The sequence below is a fragment of the Pieris brassicae genome, chromosome 8 (genome assembly GCF_905147105.1).
Source record: "Pieris brassicae chromosome 8, ilPieBrab1.1, whole genome shotgun sequence".
NCBI lineage: Eukaryota > Metazoa > Arthropoda > Insecta > Lepidoptera > Pieridae > Pieris > Pieris brassicae.
In genome coordinates this window covers 17723086-17743123 of record NC_059672.1, presented here as the reverse complement: position 1 = coordinate 17743123, position 20038 = coordinate 17723086, and the positions used below count along the sequence as shown (strand labels likewise).

Genomic DNA, 20038 nt, shown 5'->3' with positions numbered 1-20038 from the left:
CACCGTTCGAACGATGGTTCGTAAGGAAATCGGCTTGCCTTAGGACGAAACAGCCAGCAGCGTGTGTCATGCACAGGAGGCTGATCACCTACTTGCCTGTACGATTGACAAATGATCATGAAACAGATACCAAAAATCTTAGACCCAGACCTAAAATGGTTGTAGCGCCAATGTATTCTTGAACTAACCTATAAAAAATAAATAACCTCATAAAATAATTGAACTAGAATTTAAATCATAATTTCATTTTGATTTTTCGGTTACATATTTACATTAATAGTCTAATTGAATTCCGAAAATTTGCAATTACCATATCATGCATCACGGCCCACGGAGCTCAACACTTGTAATAACACGATATGGGGACTTGTAATACGCAATCTCTTTACACTCGGGTTTATCTGAGCGTCAGTTTGAGAGCACTCGGCTCTCGGCGGCGAAATGACGATTATTATTTCAATTTTCACGGTTTGATCTGCATAAAATAAGCCTGGGTTTGTGGAGTAATCGAATTTTATGCGTTTCTGAGTTTGTTCGTTTCCTTGGGTTATAAAAGTATTAAAATTCGCTACAGTTACTCGTTTATGACTTTTTTCCAGTTTTAGAAGGATTGAGAAGTGTTTGGTTAGTGTTTGAGCGGACGCTTGGTTTAAAATCGTATTGTCACTGATGGATTGTACTTTTTATAGTGAAGCATGTCCCAAATACAAAAATCTACGACATGTGTGCCTTTGGTAATGAAACAGATGTAATCGGAAACCAGACCATGAAGTCAAGTAAATGAACAACGACGTTTTTAACGGAGTCACTGAATCACTATCAAGCTGAAAAAATAGTTCTGCCTACTTTTTTGTTAGATAAAAGATATTTTGTTACCTTAACTTCGTTCTCAATTATCATTATACACCCTTCCAGATAAAAGCGAGAAACGCGTGACGTCACGAACCCTGTAACCAACCCTAATAGGAAATACGATCGTTGTCTTTAATCAAATCTAGAAAGCACTTTTGTCATAAGTAAAATAAATCCTAATGGTTTTTCTATACAGTAAGAATTTTATTGTTCGTTTATAATGTGAAAATATGTTATGTATTCTTAATAGCGTAATATGTAACCTATCGATAGCCTCGTTTTGTCTTTGGTTGTCGTCGATGGGACACACATATGTGGGAGTGTGGGCGACCGGTGTGACTCTTCCCTGGAAGATACGACCTTCAATTGTTTAAAAAAGAGCTTGATCCTCCCTTAAAGGCTGGCAAGGCATGTTCTTGGGCTGCGAAAACTGCCCTTTTTTGACGTCCCGTAGGCGTTTGCCTCCCTATCCTATAAATAAAACGTCAGCGGTATTTCATAATATACATTTATTATATTTAATAAGTTCCTGCGAGCTCTTCATGTCAAAGTACATTCGTCAGTTTGACCAAGGACTGTACCTTGTTGGCTCGCTCGAACTTCTCATCATTCATTAATTCTGGTAAACGTTATTATTATTTCATACGCCTAAAATAATATTCTATATATCTAAAACAGCATTCGTAGTTTCTAAATGTTTAAGATTCTAATTGAATGTATTTGATAATTGGTACCCATTCCTTCCTACTGGAATATCGACGATTCATAGTTTGTTTGTTTTGTTCCAATGTTCTATATAACTGTCTATGAGTATAAATCCCGTTGTCAAATACATTATTGACATACCCTAAGAAGTCTTCGCTATGGCTAATAACGCTAATGGCATTCGCGTGTCTTATATATCAGTTGTATCGTAAAAGTAAATATACTGGTGTTTTATTGTTCAAATCTCTAATTAAAATTATATCTTGTTTTCTTTGTTTATGTGACTTTTATCTTTGCTAATGATTGCAATATTGTTAATGCTTTATGCACATTGGACGGCTTTTGGAACACATTTTCAGATATGTTTTTAAATGCAATTGTTTTAATTTGTAGTGCTAATTACAATTTAAAAAATGGTTTTATTTAATTTAATGAATGTAGGAAATCTGATCATGGAATTGATACTGTTGTTGTAATCATAGTTCAGAGTACAAATTAAATAATCTGTAACTCAGTCATCACATATTTTCTCTTTCGATTCCTATGGAATAGATAATGAAATTATTGTAAAAAGTTTCAGACCAATCGCACATTAATAAAAATGTTAAAGTAATCGGATTCAAAAATATGCCGGCTCGATTTTAGCTATAATTATAATACCCATAATATAGACATATTTTTTTTATTTGCGTTTATTATCGAAACAATGTGGTGAAACTTTAATATTAAATACATATTAAAAACACATAAAATATTCATGTACCCTGAATTATAATACTACACCTCACAATATTCACAACATTTAAAGTTTAATCAACGCTATAAATTTTTTATTAAAACTACATTTTAACGGCAATTATTTATGAGTTATGCAATTTTTAATCCAACTCGGGTGAATGCTAACAAGATTTTTGCTGCAGTTGTCTGTGAATCTTCATTAGATTTAATATAGATGAAAATCGGAACCGCGCTACCCATATTGCACGTACAATAGACTTATTAAAATATTTTCGTATTTCGTACCTCGAAACATAATTAAAACAGAATTCATACATACCGTAGAAATAAGTGAAAATTTTTACATTTACATATAACAATATTAAAATTTAATTTCTGGAGGGGTTTTGTACGACGTGTCCCGGACTGGAAATGTAAAATTGTGTTTGAACTCAATCATACAAAATGGTTTGTCTTTTGTTTTACATCGTACCTCGTTTCTCTGCAATTTGAAAGTAGAACACAGAACTTGACATTATCACAGATTAACAGTTAATATTAGCGCCAAAATGATTGTTGTATCCTATTTTCGTAATATTGATATTCATAGTGTTCGTGTTATAGGTTGATATACTAAGTACCTTGGCGCCAACGTCAAATCCTTTGTGCCTCCGATTACGTTATTTCGGTACCTATTGACATGTAAATCTCTGTAGGCTATTAAATTTGCATTCTAATTAAACGGAACGATGCTGGTACTCTGCAATACCTGTTTTTATAGCGAACTTTAAGTATGATTAAGTTTCCTTAAGAATTTTGCATCCATTGAACGTGAGGTTTTCAGATTAGGTGTTTTTAATTAACGCTGAGAACAACTTGGTTGCTAGGTAGCGACTTCTGATATGAAGTACTATGAATTCAGTTGGATAGCAAATTTGTAGCTAAATAAACTATACAATGGTACATAAATAAGGTATTTTTAAAATTATTGATTCCCTTTATATCTCGTATTAGCTCCTCTTACTTTGTTGACATTAAAAAAGATACATACATTGATTTATGAATTGTTGTTGGAAATTTTATAATTATGTTTTAGGCACATAGAAACGACAATTATAATCTTTATTGTACTGTATATCTTGTGGACTAGAGCGTGACACAAAGCTTGTGAATACAAAGAATTTCGATGTTATCATAAAATAATTTTGCTCGGTGTCCGTCGGCGTGATAATGCATTATTTATAACAAGCTAAGACGTCCAAAACCGCTGCAGATACCAAAAAGAAGCTGAAAAAGCAAGCTTTTGTCCCCACAGAACGTGCTTGTCGAATAAATAATACAAATAAAACTTTATAAATATTGAACAACAGTATTTCACACTTAGTTCCAAAATATATTATTGTATCGAAATACGGGTTTTTTGGACTTCAATGTTTTACTGATTCTTTGTTTGTAAACGATTGTTAACAATGCGTCCGGTTTTTTGGACCTTTTTCAATATGCTTCACATATTTTTTTTCATTTATGATTTTTGTAGGATAAAACAAGGTTATATAAAATTATATTCGAAATTGATAATATATAGAGCCTTTTATCGAACTTCTTAATATGAAGAAAAGTATTTACAGAATTTTTTAAATATTTTTCTGGAAATTTGAAACCGAACACGGATAACTAAATCGACTGAGATAGGCAAAAGCTGACAGATTATAAAATAAAAGTTGAAAAATTCATATGTCCGTTAGGCGGGCAGTAAAAACAGCCGGCTTAGAGCAAGCTCTCATGGATTTTAGTTTTCAATCAATATATTTCCATCGTCACATGCAGGCGGTGACCGCGTTACATCAATGTGGTAGCCTGTGGAATAGCGGTGCTATGGAGTTACAACACTTTTAAAATTGAAAGGGTTTGCCACCTCTTTAACCTAAAGATTACATTTCAGTAGCAGCAGCAGTAGTTCGTCATATACCTTTTCGTGTCTTCAAAAAAAAAATCATTTATTCATATAGGTAACACAATGTACACTTATGAACGTCAAAAACAGAAATGTATTTGAATGCTTCTAATTTTACATTTACTCCCGGTTCTCAAATCAAGGGCGTAACGGAAGATAAGAACTGGCAATAAACTCTCCGCCACTCTTTTTAATAGCCATTTTTTTCTTTTACATAACATAGCTGGAACTGCAGCTGCAACCATTATACCATGTTCCACATGACATCTTAATAATTAATAAAAATAAAGTAAACACAAATATTTGTCCTCTGTCAATGAATTTAAAAATCCCTGGGTATTTTTTAATATTTATTTAATATTTAATTAGAGTTTCCTGGAGGAGATCGCTTGGTAGCGATAAGGCCGCCCGTTGCTCCAAGTTTTCTCTTTCTTAAAGTTCATTGCTAATGTTATTATATAATTCTTGCGCAAAAAGTGTTAAAATATAAATTGATTTATAACACAAGATTTCTTCCTTCATTTTTACTTTTGGTTTATAATAATCACTAACAACGGCTCCTTTCTTCTTATAGTCTAAATTTCCAGTCGGCATTTCTATGCATAGTGTATGTAAAGGCAAACGGTGGAATAGTGTTTGTAAAGCGTATATAAATCAAAGCATTGTTCACTTTTTATGCAACCGAACTCATATCCCAAATATTCCTAGTGATTCTAGTAATTGAAATGAATATTGGATGAAATTGAACTTTTGAAAGTCATAAAAGTGTTTGCATCACCAGCTCTCGTAATACATGTTTTTCACGTTTTTTTCATCAAGTGATTATTCGATACACATTTCTGATTTGCTTTTATCCTGTAACATTTATGCCATTCATTCCAATAATTGTTTACGGCATAAGACGGTATTGTTTGTCAATTAGGTATATGATATATTAAAACGTATATATACAACGCAAAAATAAAAATAAAACAAACTTCTAGCATGCCAGTAGGCAATGAAAAGAAGAAAAATAAATAAAATTAATAACGAAAAACAATAGTGACATATGCCTCACATTATGTCATAAAACAGAAGTGGCAATGGGCGGGGCATATAGAAAAATATACAGATAAAAGGTGGACTTTAAAGACAACTGAAAGAAAGGACCAAGGAGAAGGAAGAGGGTGCCCCAAAAAAAGTAGTGGATATAAAAATAGAAGCGGTAGCAGGAAGGGAATGGAGAAAGGAAGCGATGGACAGAGTCATTTGGAAAAAGCTGGAAGAGGCCTTTGCCCGTGAAAGAGTTTCGATTGACGATACTGGAGAATTCTATGATATAGTTCATATAGAATAAAATAAAAACGGTATAAAATGTAATCAATAAGGTTCGAAGTTGATTTTGTAATCTAATATATATTATTAAAAGTTTAATAGATAAACTACAAAACGTGGTTTGAGGAAAAACCTGTAAAATCCCGCGGAATTCTGATGAGATTCACCAACTTTTGCGGAAATTGTTTTCGCGTTTTATTTACTATATAATGTTTTATTATTAATAAACCATTTTTATACTACAGGCTGTTTATAGCTTTAATTACGTATGCGTGACCGCCGACAGTAAATCCGACATACTTTTATTGAATTTCACCCCATTACTTTGGACATTTAAAATTATACAATTTAAAAAACAAAGGAACACTCCAGTCATGAACGGAAATGCGATCACACTATTATAGATATTTATAGTTATAGTCTCGTTGAGGTAAGGGCGTGTTTACACGCAATTTTGCGAGTCTCAGAAACGTGTAATGAAATCTAAGTCTAGGAACGACAAATAAATGTACAGTTGTAACGGACTTGGTTCTATTGTTATTGCGATCATTACTAGTTTAATAACTTTATGAGAGTTTCCTTAGAACTGAGGTTATTCATTTTATTGTGGAGAGAAATAAAATTACAACAGCAGTGCAAATGTTTATTAATGCAATTTAAATGGTAACATTAGGTGTTGTATAGTTTAATTATATGGTATGATAAAATCTAGTTTTATAGAATATAAAAGCTAAGTAATGCTGAACATTTTTATACTTTTAATTGGGACGATAATTTGTATATATACTTTTAAAATAAAACTAATTAAAAACTTACTAATAGGTACAGTTATAGCAATTTATATAACCAATTTTTTAATTAGAAATAACGAATACTTGTTAAGTGAACGTTTATTCTTAAGTTTTGTTAACGACATCCCAGATACACATATTTCATGGTTTAACAAAGAAATGGGAAATATATAACTATGTGATCTGTGGTGATATTTTTATTTCGGTCCTACTATATCAAAAAATAAATAAAAACATTTAAATTTCTGATGTGTTTGATTCTCCGTTATTCTTACCGTTAACACCGATTAACCATGTTTAAATCTTCAGTAACACAGGTAGACACCTCAAGCTATCCCGATCTCAAATATTCGAGCACGCAACACAAACAAACCCTAGAGACTGTTTACACTGCAAGCCATTATCATAATTAACTGCAAACACTACCTGCCGGGAACGAGCAAACACTGCATTGCATATTACATACTAATAAATTATTAATAAAAACTGCGAAAGTAAATATGAGCAATATGTGAAATAATGTGCAATATTTCTTTAATGTGTGGATCGAAAAAACCAGAAGTTACCACGGGTAGATCCAGCGTTTGGGTTAAGCGTCTTCCAGTCAAACCGTAACTCTTAAGATTTATTTTTCAAATTTAAGCCAAGACGTATTTCGTAGTTATCCACCAATGACTAATTTACTATGATAAAACTGGTGGTAGATACAATGTTAATAAAGATCATTTTCAGATCTAAACTTCGATCAAGTTTTGTTCAGGTGATTTTTTTAATTGCTATCTCAAGGTTGCGGCATCAGCGCCATGGATCTTAGGAGAACAATATAATATTAGTATTGCACACAGAACATCGACATTGGAAGTTGCAGAGTGCCGGATTTAGTCATCTGTTTTCTTGATTTTCGGGTTTCCTTGAGATGTTTTTCACAATTGTTCTTAACAATGTTTAGAAATCTTAGATATACACATGATTCGAATGCAACCCCAAGGTTGAAAATCAACACCTTAACCAATCGGCTAATATAGCAAGTACATAACATGGTGTAATTATAACAGCACGGAGTTCGTTTCAGAAGTTCTCGCGCTCCATTACACACAATTTAAACTTTAATCGCCAAAATGAATCGGTGTAAATAAACCGTGACATCAAATATATCGCAATTAAAGGTTCTACAGAAGTTTTAATGAAGCTTTGATCTGCCATGAGTTAAGATATAAACATAAATACGACGTCAACTTCGAACAAGTCGTGTCGAAGTTCATCTGTAAATACCGAACGATATTAATTGCGCTGTATAATTTGTGAAATAAGAGACACTTATTAAAAACTTTCCTTTTTGTGAGCCTTAAATCTTGTTATAATATTGGACAGCCTAAATTTGTAGAAAAATGCCTAAAACATATCCTATATGTTATCTTAATAATATCATTAAAAACTCATTTATTTATAAACAATAAGTAATCTAATTTAAAAATGTTTCTACTTGTAATTACAATTATATATTATTGCTTGTGATCATGGAAAGTATAATCCAGAATGTGTCCAAAAAAAGAATGAAATAAATTAAACAATCATGGTACCTACCTACCACACATATTTTTTATAATTCTAAATTTATTTTAATAAAAATAAATAGTTACTTCGCTAACATACATTCTGTATTCCATTTGGTTGTAGCTTATAATTTGTATGATTAACGTACTGTATTTTAAATATACCAAGATTGATATCGACCCAATTACAACCACACTCACGCACCTCCATGTAGATAGTGAAAATGTCTCACCTCACACCTCCAAAAAGTTTGAAACTCGAACAAAGCTTCAGACCGGAAGCGGTAGTGTACAACACGAGGAAATTAAAGGCACTAGCATAATGTAATTGAGTTCTCGTGAAGGATATTACTAGAAGATTGCTCGTCAACTCGAGTTCTCGCTTCAATCACCACGAATAGTTCCAATAGTTCGAACGTTGATTAATCAGAATCGGTTCAGTGGGACAGTAGTATGTGAATCGATTACTGAAAACCTAAATCGAATGCATGATTCAATTTTGAATTGCAGACGAGGGATAGGCTGAAAGCCTTTTGTAAATGGAATCCTACCGTAGGAGTCCTTTGTAAATATGGTGGTTAAATGCTAGTAGATAATTTAATGATAACTTGAAGGTCGAAGTACAAATACTTATTATCTTTAAACATAAATAGCTTTTTTGACAATAATTAATAATACAAAGTTATTAATAGATTGTATACCCCTATATTATGTAATCTGTGCCTGAACTTTAATAACATTTTTGAAGTTACACCTACTTCTTTTGTTTTTAGGATGCGCGAGCACACCGTCACAAAAAATAGACACCCTGAAGTTAGCAGAGTCACCATTTCAAAATAAAAAATGTCCAGTTCTTTAATTATGTAGAAATATTTTTTTGTGATATTTAAATAAACTTTATTTAACTAGATAATGCGTTATAATAAAACTTCCAATTTAGTTAATACCTTTTTTCTATTGTTAGTGTCGTTTTTTCTACAAACGTAGAAGGCGAAAGATAACATTTTAAAAAGATTTTTATTGTGTTACGCCAAAGAAGTATAACTTCTAAATTCTAATGCGTGTACATGAGTACACACTCATGTTTTTTTTAAAATAGAAGGGCATATTTATTATAATATTCGAAGCAAATAAATGTGTTTTCCGGTATTGTGTAGCACTCTAATGGTAGAATATTTTTTGTGAAACGTTTCAGTCATTTTGAGTATATACAATATAAAATCACGAATTTTACCTATTTCTAATATTAGTGTAGATTATAATTATCATATCACCCGTAACCTCATTTATATTATAATACTGTTTCCATCAAAGAAGTAGGCACACTGCCTAATTCATATTACATAATATGGGTCCCATTATATATGGCTCAAGAACTTTGGCAATATGTAACCATTAGCATTGAAACGGTTATCATTATCAAAGGGAGCTTCAATAGATTTGTGTTCTGAAATCCGTATTGTCTAACTGCTGATCTAAGATATGGAAAGCCAACGCCTTAAGCGACCGTTTTGTACTATCAGATGAAGTGGAGAATTAATTTAATGTGTAAGTTATTAGTTAGTTATATTTAGGCACATATTGTAAGAGAATCAAGAGATATTTATTTGATGTGTGCAATTATTTAATCAATTACCGTCTAATATTCGTAGTATCAGCGCGTTTAATCAATTGAAAAGGGTATTAAAGAAACTCATTAGAATGAGCCTAGAATACTAAAATTGGGACTGCTGATGGTGATGTATATCTTGTTCGTATATATTAAAGTTTCTCATGTAAATAAAATATATTTTTTTGTAACGAGAAATAAAGTTCTTTAAACATTATTATTTTGGTATTGCATTATTATATAATTTTATTAACCCCCTGTTAAAATTGGTACGCCGTTCTCTTGAAGGACTTATTGGAATACGCTGGACAACTTCCACGGGCAGCTTAACTTAGTAGTGTTGCACGGTTTTTTTTTTTTTTTTTTTTTTTTTTATAAAATAGGGGGCAAACGGGCAGGAGGCTCACCTGATGTTAAGTGATACCGCCGCCCATGGACACTCACATTGTCAGAAGAATTTAGAACAGTATTCCATAAAAAAAATATAAAAAATCACAGTTGTGGAACAATGCTTATTAATTATCAATTGTATCACCTCATACATAATATAATGTTTGGTAGGTAGAAACTTCTATATCATGTCTATCTCTTTGTAAATGTATTTCGCAATACCAAACCAAGTAACGTGCCAGCAAATATTACTTTTAACTAGACAGAACCAAATTCAGTGGCGTTGTATCGGAGTCGAAATTTGAATAGAACACGCGACCGGGTCTTGTCGCAGCTCGAATGTATCAGCCGCAGGTGGCGATTAGAGCAGATCTATGATAAGGGAACGCAATACAGGATATAGGCAAAGATTAATCAAAATTTGAATTCTTAAACTCATTGTTTGTTACTCATTTTATGTCTGTATAGAACAAAACAATTTAGGCTTTTTATGTAATAGCAGGCAAACGGGCAAGAGGCTCACCTGGTGTGAAGCGATACCGCCGCCCATGGACACTCACATTGTCAGAAGCCTCGCAAGTGCGTTGCCGGCCTTTCAAGAATTGGTACGCTCTTTTCTTGAAGGACCCTAAGTCGAATTGGTTCGGAAATACTTCATTGGGCAGCTGGTTCCACATAGTGGTGGTGCGTGGCAAAAACTGCCTTAGAAAACGCTCAGTTGTGGAAGGACGGACGTCGAGGTGATACGGATGGTATTTTGTATTTTGCCTTGACGTCCGATAATGAAACTCAGCTGGGGGTATAAAACCAAACAACTCTTCTGAACACTCCCCATGGTAAATGCGGTAGGCTTATCCTTATCCTTTTCTATCATAGACATAATATATTTAGTTCATGTAGTATTTAGGTTCGGTAATTTTTTTTATTACAAATATCTAGACTTTCACGAATTTTGTAAACGTAAATGCTTATGAATGTTTTGACATTCTACTAAGATGAATCTAAACTGAATAAACGTGTTTTGATTTCAGGTTTAGTTAAGATTTTTTTTTGTTTTTTTTTTTGTTTTGATTATTTAAAAATTGAAGAGTATATATACTTCTTAATAATTTATTATAGTTCAATATGGACTCCTTAATTTAAATTGAGTAATATGTAGTGCTAACTTAATTAACATTTAACAATATCCGCAAAATTGCATGGTGAAATCTAGTTCACTTATCTTATTAAATACATTTTTGCCAATAAATAATCCACCTCTACGATTATCTCATCTCTACATTCATATGTTATATGCCGTGCGAATGAAACCTTAATGTATTCCTACAATCTAGTTGCTACCATCTAGACGATATCTCGTGGCAACTGGGAACCTGTGAATATCGAAATAGATAAGTCTTACTACTTTAAGTTAAATTCTTATTCAATTTAATAACTGTTATGTATTATAGGAGCACATTCTGTGTCTAGACGACTAAAGTTACAAAATTAAAACTGTGCAAGACTGACTTGCAACATGTAAGTTGATGATTATAAAGTTTTTTTATTTTATTATATATTGCCATAAAATAGATTTTGCATTGCAAAGTAACTATTCAAAACTCTCCACTGTACTATATTGCATTCTTAATTAAAAAACTATATACTGAAAAATGTATAACATATTGAATGTAATCATAAACTTTAAATTTATGGTAAGTTTATGAATATATTTCTTTTTAAATAAACTTTCTTGAACACGCCATTTAACTAAGAATCTCAGAAACTTTTTCATTTTCGTCAGGAATCGACCTCCAAATTATTAGACATGCAATAATCATATATGTGACTTCACTCACAAGCAACAATGTTTCTCTCTTATCATCTTTAGTCTAAACAAGAATTTTAAAATTTAAAAATAGATTTATACAAGAAAATACGTCCATAAACCTGTATGTTCAACGTGTATGTTATTAACTGAAGCCGTTGTATTCCCGACGTAACAACCGTTATCCTGTCAATAAATACTGAGAAACAGAAGCAAGCTATAACATCAATAGTGATAAGGAGAGATAAGATTCAGTACGTGTTAGTAAGCTGTCAGTAATATGGAGCAGGCGTAGTTGGATTTATTAATTGATATTTAATATGAATTGTGTGTCTCTTGGCTGAAAGCCTGAGGATGCAATTTATGCAATTGAAACGCATAATTTTATGATGTCGCGCATTGGACTAGAGATCCTGTTGACCAATCACAATCTAACGTAAGGCGCTGTCTTTTATATTATTATTCCGTATTTTATTCTGTTTTTTTAATGTAGCGTAAACATATTTTATTAGAAAGATTTATTTTTTAAAGTGTTATATTGCCGATGTACTTTTCACGAATATCCATAAAAATATTCGTTAGTGACTACCGCGTATTCTTAGGACTATTCTAAAATCGACAAGAACAGAAACTAATATTATTTTTAATTTACTCTTGCACACAGATTTCTTTAACGCATAATTTAATATCAATTACGCAACAATAGATGGCGTTATTATGTCAGCATTTAAAGAAATGATAATATCAAATAGTAAACTGGAAGTGGTGGTCTGTCGTTGAAAACGTTGAGTTAATAAATCTATTAAAATCACGGTAATATCCGTTGAAGTTCTCATAAACAAAAACTCTTTTAATGACATTTAACCTCCTTTATAGACATATATAATATAACAGCAATGATTGTCAAAACTATCGAAGTTCTGAATAATCCGATAAAAATGATAACGCGAAGCCCTATTTGCAGCCGCGTCACGTTTACTATGACACACGTAAACACAAAAAGTCCACCCTCATTCCGAGGTTTGCTAGAGATATAAGGCTATATATTACCAGTAGTCTAACGACGACTAAAAATGAAAAGAATTCGATGATTTAAATACTTATGGAATTTAATTCTGGAATTTACATATTACCTTCATAAAGAAGATCAAGAAAATTATTTAAAAATAATTTAATACAATCATGCCATATAAAATATAGTTTGCATATATGCAATAAAAAAGGTACAGAAAATAGAACAGTGCTAATCTGGTATTGGTAAAGCATTCAACCTTTTGGCCTGTCTTCGAAATCAGGCTGTGCATATGCACATTTAACACTTACTAGTACAAAAAACAAAGTATTTTGGCATATTTACTCAGAGTTAGAATGCCAGTACTATTTAGGGTATCGCACAATCCAATGCAATAATAACATATTATACCATAACATTAGGCCTAAATATAACATAATCCCGAAATTCCCTTAATAACTTTGAGGAAAGTGGAAGAAGTCATTTATCAAGCTAACGCGAAGAACTCTCGACATCTGGAACTTTTGATACAGGCTGCTGAGTAAAAAGGCATTAATATCAAGGATATCGTACTACTTGAAGTGTTTTGTGGATGTTATCTCGTTTTATCACTTAAGTATAGTCGCTTAACGCTTTTTATCTTTTCGTCAACAATTTTTTGCTGTATGAATTATACTGGTCAGTAACATTTGTAATTATTTTATAAGTACCGGTTTTTGCTACGAAATATCAAATAAACTAAAAAAAGGTATATCTTTACATTCAACATTTATTAACATTGCCATGAACTATACTATTTGTTTTAATTTTCTTTTTATTAAATTTTAATTATTATTACTATGTAAGGGTAAGAAAATTTAATAAATAGATTTAATTAAACAGAGAACATGTTTTATCTGATCTAATAACGAATTATAATTTTAATTTTTGTCCGAAAATCTATTCGCGGCAGCTTTTAAAGTTGTCTAACAAAATCGACTCATACTAACTTCTCACTAGCCTGAAAGCGACTTCACGTGTCGAACAGGGAAATCAAATTATCTTCACATTCACACCCACTGGCATTTAAACCCTGAAAACAGTAGCCGTCTTGTTCAGAATTCAACACGTTACGAAAATATGTGAGGGGACAACGCCAAACAAGCTTTATTGGGTATCTTCGCCAAAGCTTCTGAGTTCGGAATTCAATAAGTGACGACAAAAAAAGAATTAATGTTTGAAACAATACCTGACCTGTGTTTCCGATCCTCACTTTGATGCTTTGCCCTTTTGTAACTATTTTTATTTGTTCCCTATCGTGTTTTCGTTTAAGTCTTTCAAATAGTTGCGTATTCATTTCGTGTCCCAATTTAATGTTATAAAATGAGATTTGTTTGTGTTTTAGTAAGTTAAATAGATATATTAATTTCTAAAAATAAGTATGGTACCGCCATTGATGGTTGGGCGCGCAAGTGGCGCCGCGCGACGTGTAACGTGGTGTAACGACGTGGGGTTGATGGCTGACAGGGCGGCGGGTGCAAAGTGAGGGGTGGCCGTGGACGAACCGCTCTCGGCTTAAGTCGAAACAGCTCGGCTCGGCAGTCGGCCACAAGTCACGATGCGGATGGCACGCCGTCGCGTCGCCCTACGCATTTACCGCATACACGTCGCGACGTAAACGTAACCGGTATAGTGGACGAACGACAATGAACGGTACAAACCTCATTCTTTAGAAACTGGAAGTCAATAAGAGCATTTCATAATACTTACGGACAAATGTGTGAAAAAAATGTTACTATTGCTGACTTTTTTGTTTGTGACTCTGGATTGTAATGCGTTGGCGTCAAAAAGTGATCATAATACTTGTAAAAGTGATGGAAAATCAACAACATGTAGTGTACGTGTTCTTGAATCAAATGGATCCAGCTTGGTTATAGCGTCAAATGAATATACGCGTCAGCTATTTATTGAATGTAATCAATTGCTCCTATTTGAAAGTCGCTTGGAAGCGAATTACTTTCAAAGATTTTCGAATTTGGAAGGTCTAACGTTGAGGAACTGCAAATTACTGAGAATACCTGGCAATGCATTCGAGGGATTGCGCGACCTAAAAAAATTAACTTTACGTACAAAAAACTATGACTGGAGTTCAAACAAAAACTTAGAACTATCTTTGGGAACTTTTAATGGACTAAAGGAATTACATGCACTGGATTTGGGTGAAAATAATTTAAAGGCGATACCATCAGATGTTTTCTGCCCATTGGGGAATTTGCAAAAATTAAATTTAACGTATAATAAACTTAAAAGCGTGGACCGAATTGGATTGGGAAAAAACTGTGGTCCAGACATTTTAAGTTTGGATATAAGCCACAATGAATTGAAAACGTTGAATGAAGACTCGGAAATAGCTACACTACGGCGGCTTCAAGAACTTAAACTTCAACAGAACAATATCAGTGACATTTCAAGTGAAATATTCAGCGGACTCATATCCTTAAGAATTTTAAATATTTCACACAATAATCTTCAATTTATACCCGAAGGTACATTTGCTAATACTAAGGAACTAAGAGAAATATACTTAAATAATAATCAATTATTCGAGCTAGGTAGGGCAGTATTTCACCGTTTAGAACAACTTTTTGTGTTAGATTTATCAAATAATCAACTTTCCAGCGCTCATATCGACGGCAGTACATTTGTAGGTCTCATTCGATTGATTATATTAAATTTATCTAATAATGCTTTAACAAGAATTGATAATAAAACATTTAAAGATTTGTTTGTACTTCAAATACTAGATTTAAGGAATAATTCTATTGGTTATATTGAAGAAAATACGTTCCTACCTTTATATAATTTGCATACGCTAATCTTAGCGGAAAATCGCTTGCATACTATCGATGAATTGCTTTTTAATGGCCTGTTTGTATTAAGTAAATTGAATTTAAATAATAATTTATTAATCAGTATCGATCCTAAAGCTTTTAAAAATTGTTCTGACTTAAAAGAGTTAGATTTAAGTTCGAATCAATTAGTGGAAGTCCCTAAAGCCATTTGGGAATTATCTCTTTTAAAAACTTTAGATCTTGGAGAAAATTTGATCACTGATATTAAAAATGGATCATTCAAAAACTTAGATCAATTGACTGGCTTGAGATTAATTGAAAATCAAATTGGAAACTTAACAATAGGCATGTTCTGGGATTTACCAAGTTTACAAGTACTAAATTTAGCAAAAAATAAAGTACAAGCTATTGAAAGGGGATGTTTCGAAAGAAATAAGCAGTTAGAAGCAATACGATTAGACAGAAATTTTATTGTTGATATTAATGGAGTTTTTGCGTCGATATTAAGTTTGTTGTGGCTAAATTTATCAGAAAACCACTTAGTGTGGTTTGATTATGCGTTTGTGCCCAGTAATCTGAAATGGCTGGACGTACATGGTAATTACATTGAGCATTTAGGAAACTATTATAAGCTTCGTGAACAATTAAAGATTACTACTTTGGATGTAAGTCATAACCGTATCGTTGAAATATCTTCGTTAGTTATTCCAAACAGTGTAGAAGTACTATTTATTAATAATAACCGCATAACAAATGTGCAAGTTAATACTTTTATGGAAAAACGCAATCTAACAAGAGTTGATATGTATCAAAATTCCATAACTCAATTAGATCTAAATAGCCTCCGCTTGTATCCCGTATCATTAAATAAGTCATTACCAGAGTTCTATATAGGAGGAAATCCTATAGATTGCGACTGCTCAATGGAATGGCTCCCTTTGATAAATAACATGACGGCTACTAGGCAGTACCCGAGAATAATGGATCTTGAGAACGTCTTATGTAAAATGACTCATACTAGAAGCGTCACTCATGTGACGCTAAGTAACCTTAAAGCAACCGACTTTTTATGTACATATGAAACACATTGTTTTACACTTTGCCATTGCTGTGATTATGTAGCTTGCGATTGTCAAATGACTTGCCCTTATAATTGTTCTTGTTACCATGACCCTACATGGCACACAAATGTAGTAGATTGCTCTAGCCAACGTGCGGCTGTTATCCCAGAAAACATACCAATGGATGCGACGGAGGTTTATTTAGACGGTAATAAGTTTAAAGAATTGCAAAATTATGCATTCATTGGTAGAAAAAACATGAGATCTCTTTATGTAAATTCTAGTGAAGTAGAAAGCATACAGAATAGAACATTTACTGGTTTGTCATCCCTCGCCATATTGAATCTTGGAAACAATAAACTCACACATCTTTACGGATATGAATTTGAATATTTGTCGCAACTCCAAGAACTTTACTTGCAAAACAATTTCCTCAGCTATGTGAGCAACACTACATTCTCTACATTATATTCCTTGAAGTATTTAAGATTAGATGGAAATAAATTAATTGATTTTTCCATTTGGAGCTTGAATGTTAATAAAAAATTGCACAATTTAGCAATAGGTAATAATATGTGGTCTTGTAAGTGTAGGTATTTGCAAAGATTTACTTCTTTTCTATCAGAAAACGTTCCTAAAATTGTAGATATTTCTGATTTATGGTGTTGGAACCCAGACAGTTCTACCTCTCAAAAACGGGATTTGAACTTAAATGGAACAATCTGTAGTGATTACTATGCCGGAGATACGGGTATGGATAACGTTTTAGTGTCGAATTACGTCCCAATGCTTGTAACTGCTTTTTCTGGCTTTATGCTAATAATACTGGTCACCCTTCTGATTTTCTTATTTCGAGACACAATACGTATATGGCTCTATTCAAATTGTGGTATAAGATTGTTTCCATTCACTGGAGCGTACGACGACACTGACAAATTATACGACGCTTATGTATGTTACAGCCCAAAGGATGACGACTTTGTTATTCAAACTTTAGCTGCTGAATTAGAGAATGGTAACCCGTCATATCATTTGTGTTTACACTATAGAGATATACCCCAACATGGCTCCACGTACATGCAGTGTACTTTACCACTCCCCGAGGCAGCCGAAGCCTCTAAGCGCATTATTCTCGTACTAACTAGGAACTTCATACAAACTGAATGGTCTCGATTCGAGTTTAGGCAAGCTTTACATGAAATCCTCAAAACTAGAATTTACACCCTAGTAATTATCGAGGAGTGTTCCGTGTTAAATGAAGCGGAATGTGATCCCGATTTACGACCTTATTTAAAAACAAGTTCAAGGATACGATGGGGACAGAATAAATTTTGGGAAAAGCTGAAATACGCTCTGCCGGATCGAAATTTTAGACCTAAATCGTCTACTATCAGGCAGAATAATGTAAATTCGTTTAATATGCGAGGCAACGTTCAAAATGGTACGATGCGATCGTTTTCTTTTGATAAAATGAGGGTTTCTGCCGACGGTGTGAGCGCATCCCCCGAATACGTTGAAAACCGATCGCAATATATACAGTCACCATACGGGGCTGATGGTAGACCACAATCTGATCATATTTATTCTTCTATCGATTCTGATTACTCATCGTTGGAGTTAGGCGGCGCTAATATAAACCGAAGAAGAGATTTCAGACACTGGCCGCCTCCTCCTCCGATAATCGACACACAACAATCGGGTCAGGCTTATCTTGTCTAGTCTATGGTCTTAAATCAAAAAGTATTTAGTCGGAGCTTCTTGTGTATATTGTATCGACGTGCTTACCAAATAATTACTTAAGATTTTACCCTATTTTTGTAATTTCTAGATGTAATCTGCATTCATTTCATATTGTTGGTGTAAATACATTCTATAAGACTGCTGTAGAATATGTGAATTTGTATATACTGTGTAAATAAATAAATGTCCATATTAAGTCACAAGTATACCTATTTATATACTTTAATAAAGCCATTGTGATAATTTTTGCATAATATTTTATTTTTATTTCTTTGTAACCCTTAAAACTTCGAGATAAAAGAGTTATATTAAAACTACGAAAGACATAAAACCTAGTTTTATTTAAGAGATTCTCTTTTTACAAAAGTTGTTATTTAATTTAAAGTTACCCAAATCTGACAAGAGTATACGTGAGCAAAATAATTGCGCAATTATTTCATAGAGTCTTGCTGTAATCAGGTAGAGAGTAGCTTGAATAATAATTTATTTTTATAAAGCTTTCATTAAAATTTAATTTATTTTTTCCCTAATATTTTTTATATGAAATAAGGTTCAAAGGGACTTCATTGCATACTTCAATTTATATTTATATTTGAGATGATTATAATTTGAAGTAGGTCTTAGTTTTTCACTAATAATGATATAATAGTATGCAAACAACTAACTAGATAGAAACTAAAAACGTTTGTGTAATTTTAATACTATGGATCTGGTGTACCTACTAAGGGTAGGTTTCGTATGTCAAAAACTTTGTTGGATCCTACATAAGATTCATACCTACATAATCTAACAGCTATTTATTACCTATCACACACATTTTGGCCTTAATTCAAGAGTCACTCAGTAATTATCAAACCGTTAAATTGTTCTAATTCATGCAGATGTCTCCGGATTAGACTAATAGGCACGAATTGGACTTTTCCTGCAGCTTAAGAATCTAGGGCAGGTATTCAGCTGTGCTCCCGATCTGGAAAACTGTACAATTCCTATCTCAAAGGTTTTAAATGAGCAATTGAAGTATGTTTGTGCGTCCTGTAAGTACACGTTTATACAGGCAATTTAGCTTGCAGTGACAACGTAATATTTTTTTTAGCTTATAACCATGTATGTGTGTTAGTCTCAGTTTGTTTCACTAATCTCCCTTGTCTTGTATTTATACGAGTAAGTATAAACATAATCACTTATCGCCTAGCCTGGATTTTAACGCACGACCATAGGGTTACAGTAAACGCCTAACAAATAAGCTATCTCGTAGATATTGCGCTTTGTAAATTTTGGTTTAAAATTAATAATTTTCTATTTAAATTGGTGAATAAATTTGATGTGCTTGAGAAATAGTCTTATCTAATTTAAACATAACAATGTTTACGTTAAAATATATAAATTTCAAATTATTATAACGTCCCGAAGTTTTACGTTAATTTCCCAAGTATGTACTAAAAAGCATGCACGTAAACATATACTAAATAAGTTAATATGTACTTTTAACAATTACTTATTTACTATTTCAACTAAGCTGTATATAGATTTGCGCAATAAACAAACAAAAAGTCCACACATATCAACGTGCTCATTTCAAAAGATATTCATTAGTTGGTAACTTTTAATAACCTCGGATATATTACACAATGCCGACACTTCATTAAATTGTCACTCACCCGGTAATGAAGCCTCTTTTCGTGATAGAGTTGGGTAATGACTC

The 20038-nt window shown here is 32.7% G+C and overlaps 1 protein-coding gene across 1 annotated transcript; it reads left to right on the top strand.

Moving 5' to 3' along the window:
• The first annotated feature begins 14305 nt into the window (after positions 1-14305).
• Positions 14306-18524, top strand: LOC123713636 (toll-like receptor 7). Its single transcript, XM_045667394.1, has one exon. The coding sequence runs from the start codon at positions 14473-14475 to the stop codon at positions 18313-18315; it is 3843 nt and encodes a 1280-aa protein (XP_045523350.1). The 5' UTR covers positions 14306-14472; the 3' UTR covers positions 18316-18524.
• The last annotated feature ends 1514 nt before the right edge of the window (positions 18525-20038 follow it).

Excerpts from the sequence above, each read along its gene's own strand:
- LOC123713636 (XM_045667394.1), top strand. The coding sequence starts at position 14,473 with ATGTTACTATTGCTGACTTTTTTGTTTGTGACTCTGGATTGTAATGCG.